This window comes from Passer montanus, unplaced genomic scaffold, assembly GCF_014805655.1.
Source record: "Passer montanus isolate IOZ18808 unplaced genomic scaffold, ASM1480565v1 scaffold290, whole genome shotgun sequence".
Lineage (NCBI taxonomy): Eukaryota > Metazoa > Chordata > Aves > Passeriformes > Passeridae > Passer > Passer montanus.
This window is the reverse complement of record NW_024367597.1, coordinates 74,210-77,881: the sequence shown is the minus strand read 5'-3', so window position 1 is coordinate 77,881 and position 3,672 is coordinate 74,210. Positions and strand designations below refer to the sequence as shown.

At 47.5% G+C, this 3,672-nt stretch overlaps 1 protein-coding gene across 1 annotated transcript in view; it reads right to left on the bottom strand.

Moving 5' to 3' along the window:
- Positions 1-1,338: 1,338 nt before the first annotated feature.
- The window catches only part of LOC120504458 (myosin heavy chain, skeletal muscle, adult), a 36,891-nt gene continuing 34,557 nt past the window's right edge, over positions 1,339-3,672 (bottom strand). Inside the window, exons 33-38 of the mRNA XM_039713969.1 lie at positions 3,113-3,316; positions 2,719-2,844; positions 2,454-2,624; positions 2,258-2,362; positions 2,023-2,118; positions 1,339-1,617 (exon numbers count right to left, since the gene is read on the bottom strand). Of these exons, the coding sequence (XP_039569903.1) occupies positions 1,462-1,617; positions 2,023-2,118; positions 2,258-2,362; positions 2,454-2,624; positions 2,719-2,844; positions 3,113-3,316 (858 nt within the window). The 3' untranslated portion in view covers positions 1,339-1,461. The remainder of the gene's footprint in view (positions 1,618-2,022; positions 2,119-2,257; positions 2,363-2,453; positions 2,625-2,718; positions 2,845-3,112; positions 3,317-3,672) is intronic.

The following is a 3,672-nucleotide window of genomic DNA, read 5'->3' as shown; positions in this document are numbered from 1 at the left end:
TTCCTTTCCTTGTTGCCCAGATATCACTGGCACTGACGAAGTTTTCACAGCTTCACACATAGAGATGATGTCTCTGAAGAGCATCACTTACAGTGACACAAGAGTCAACCCAGGGCATCATCTTTTCCTTAAATAGATTTAGCTGCTGCCTAGCAAACTACTTCCATATTTAGTTATAACATGGAAGGATTCCTTGGGTGTAAACCTCAGTGTGTTTGGGAGGAGGAGGACCTCCTAGTCCTGAACACTGTTGCTGCAAACACACTGACTGCTGTGGTCAGTGCAAAAGGCTGTGCAGTATCTGCAGCTCCCTTCCCCAGCTGTTTCACAGTTCTTTGGAGTACTCCCTGTCAATGGAGAGGTGTAGAGATAGCCAGGAATCTTGAGGAACCTGTAAGTGTCCCTGTAGTCAAAGCCAAGTCTCATTTACCACTCCCCACATCTGCTTGTAGAATCTTCCCTCAACAGCTTCCTGACATGCCAGGGTCTAGTGAAAGGTATGTTAAGCTGCCTCTTGCTGTACAGGTTGCCTCTAAACACCTATTCCAGACAAAGGAAGCTCCAATGTGAGTGTCAGTGTGATGTCCCAGTCTCTTTGCTTCAGGGTGGAGGTACCTGTGTTCTCCAGACTCACCACCTGCTCAGCTGCACAGCCCCCATTGGGGCACTGAATGAGAATGGCGAGGAGTGAGAACCATCCTTGCTGCCTTGCTCTTCCTCATGCTCAGCTTTTCCTCATTTTTGTCCTGCTCATGCATTATATTCTGCAGTGTTACCCCATGTGGGATGAAAACAAAAAAAAACCAAAACACCAGGGTCTATCAGCTACTTTTTTCTATCCAGTTTTCAGCTTTCTTATACAACAAAGCTCATGCATTGCTGCAAAAGGAAGTCAGGAAGCACTGTTTGTCAGTGTGGAAACACCATGTTTAGAGGTTCTCTGTATTCTCAGAGAGCCAGACTTGCAGATTTCTTCATGGTATTGTGTTAAAAGAGTTGCTCTCAATTCCAGTATTAAAAAGTAAAAACAGTTCCTTTTGATATTTATGCTTGTAAATTTGTAAAACATAGGCTTACAATTTTGCTTCCTAAAAAGCATTATTTATTTAGTATTTATTTATTCTAACTTTAAATCACAATTCCATTGCTGTGAAACACTGTAGTACAGTGTAAAATTTTTTGTTTGCTCTCATGCATTTTTCTCTTACTGTAGTTGGAGTACAGGAGTTTCTGAATCTTACTCCAGAAAATTCAGCAGTTTACTCCTGCATATTAATTGTCTGAACACAATCAACACCTAAATAACCACAGAACTAAAGTGTAACTACTGCTTTTTATGCAAAGGAATCTACGGTTTTGTCTTTAGACATTGACTAATTTTAAAGCCTCATTGCAGAAAGAAGTGACAGAGGGTTCACATTTTGTGCAGCCCTCAGGTCACTTTGATGCCTCATGACACTCTCACTCCTCCTCTGCTATTTTCTTGCTGTGAAACTCGCGGCTCTTCACTCGGAGCTTGTTGACCTGTGACTCTGCAATGTCAGCGCGCTCCTCGGCTTCCTCCAGCTCGTGCTGGATCTTGCGGAACTTGGAGAGGTTCACATTGGACAGCTCCTCCTGTGAGAGGAGAGGCAATCAGGACTCAGGAGAACAGGGCAGGGGTTTCACTCCTGCAGCAACTCAGCCTTATGGGGCTGCAAATCTCCATCCCCCTCCCACCACTGCTCACACAACAGCCTCACACAGAGCTCCTCATCCTCCCCTCCTCAGGATCCTACTGGGACAAGCTTCACCAGGACCATGTCACATGTGAGGAGCAATTTTGTCATTTCAATTTGTCATTTCTGTACTTATTCTCCCACTTGTTTAGTGCTCATGTGCTAGGGGGTATATCTGGATGACAAAGTTCCCCTTGTCAACTGATGATTTTTGACATTTTCAAAACTTCTGATATTCATCTCCTAGACACCTGTGTGACACCCAGGGGAAGGAATGCTTTTTATTTCCCTGTGCAATACTTACAGCCTCCTCAGCTTGTCTCTTATAGGACTTCACTTTCATTTGCAGCTTGTCCACCAGATCCTGCAGCCTGAGAATATTCTTCCTGTCCTCCTCAGACTAGAGGGTAGGCAAAATGGAAAGAGTGAATTATTGCTTTCTGCACACCACAATATAGCGTTTGTCCTTGGAGTCCATGAGAACGTCTTTTGTTTGATGGAATGAGGGTTCATCAGCCCAAGGGGAGCTCCTGCCTTACCTGGTAGGTGAGTTCCTTCACCCTGCGCTCGTACTTGCGCACGCCCTTCACGGCTTCAGCGCTGCGCTTCTGCTCAGCATCAACCTCCCCTTCCAGCTCCCGCACCTGCAAGGACAAGCCCATCCCTGCAGCTGCCCTGACAATGGCTCTCCAAGGAGAGGCACGCTCACTCAGGCACAGCCCCAGCCCTACACACCCTGGCCTCCAGCTTCTGGATCTGCTTCTTGCCTCCCTTCAGTGCCAGCTGCTCAGCCTCATCCAGACGGTGCTGCAGGTCCTTCACTGTCTGGTCCAGGTTCTTCTTCATCCTCTCCAGGTGGGCACTGGTGTCCTGCTCCTTCTTCAGCTCCTCTGCCATCATGGCCGCCTGATCGGAGCAAAGGGTCAAAGCCATTTTGGGAATGGACATAATTTGGGGAGACAACATTCATCGTCAGCAATGCCAGGAGTGTCCAACTCACATCAGTGATGGCCTTCTTGGCCTTCTCCTCAGCATTGCGAGCTTCCTGGATGGTATCCTCCATTTCACTCTGGATCTGGGCAATGTCTGTTTCCAGCTTCTTCTTGGTGTTGATCAAGCTGGTGTTCTGTGCAACAGGAAACACAAGATTCCTACTATCAGACCAAATGCCTCCACATCAAGGCCTGAAAATGTGGTTAGAGTTTAGGGAAGTCTTTATGGCAAGAGACTTCTTTAGCTCCAGAGCAGTTAAACCAGATACTGAGAGCTTAATGGAGGGGACATATTGCAGCAGACCGCTTCAAATGCTTACAAAGTAACCACTTACAGGATGAATAATAATTTTAATCTTTGTTATCACTTGTCAATGCAAATAATTTCCAAGAGCGCCTGACCTGGGTGTGGAGGAGCTGTGCACGTTCAGTGGCATCCAGAAGCTCCTGCTCAGCCAATTTCCTCGACCGCTCCGTCTGCTCCAGGGCTGCCCGGAGCTCCTCAACTTCAGCCTGCAGCAGGTTTGCTCTGCGCTCCACCATGGCCACCTGCTCCTTCAGGTCATCCTGTGTCCTCAGAGCATCATCCAAGTGCAGCTGGGTGTCCTGCAAAGAGAGACAAGGGAAATTACCAGGCCTCAGTGGATGCTTGAGTAGCAGAAATGTCAGGGATCTCATTTCTCTTTCTGTAGCTCTGCTGAACGGACCTTGAGCACAGCCTGGGTATTCCTCAGGTTCTTCTGTGCCTCTGCAGCCTGGCGGTTGGCATGGCTCAGCTGGATCTCCATTTCATTCAGGTCTCCCTCCATCTTCTTCTTCAGCCTCAGGGCTTCATTCCTGCTCCTGATCTCAGCATCCAGGGTGCTCTGCATGGAGTCCACAATTCTGAGGTGGTTCCTCTTCAGCTGGTCAATCTCCTCATCTTTCTCTGCTATCTTCCTGTCAATCTCAGACTTCACTTG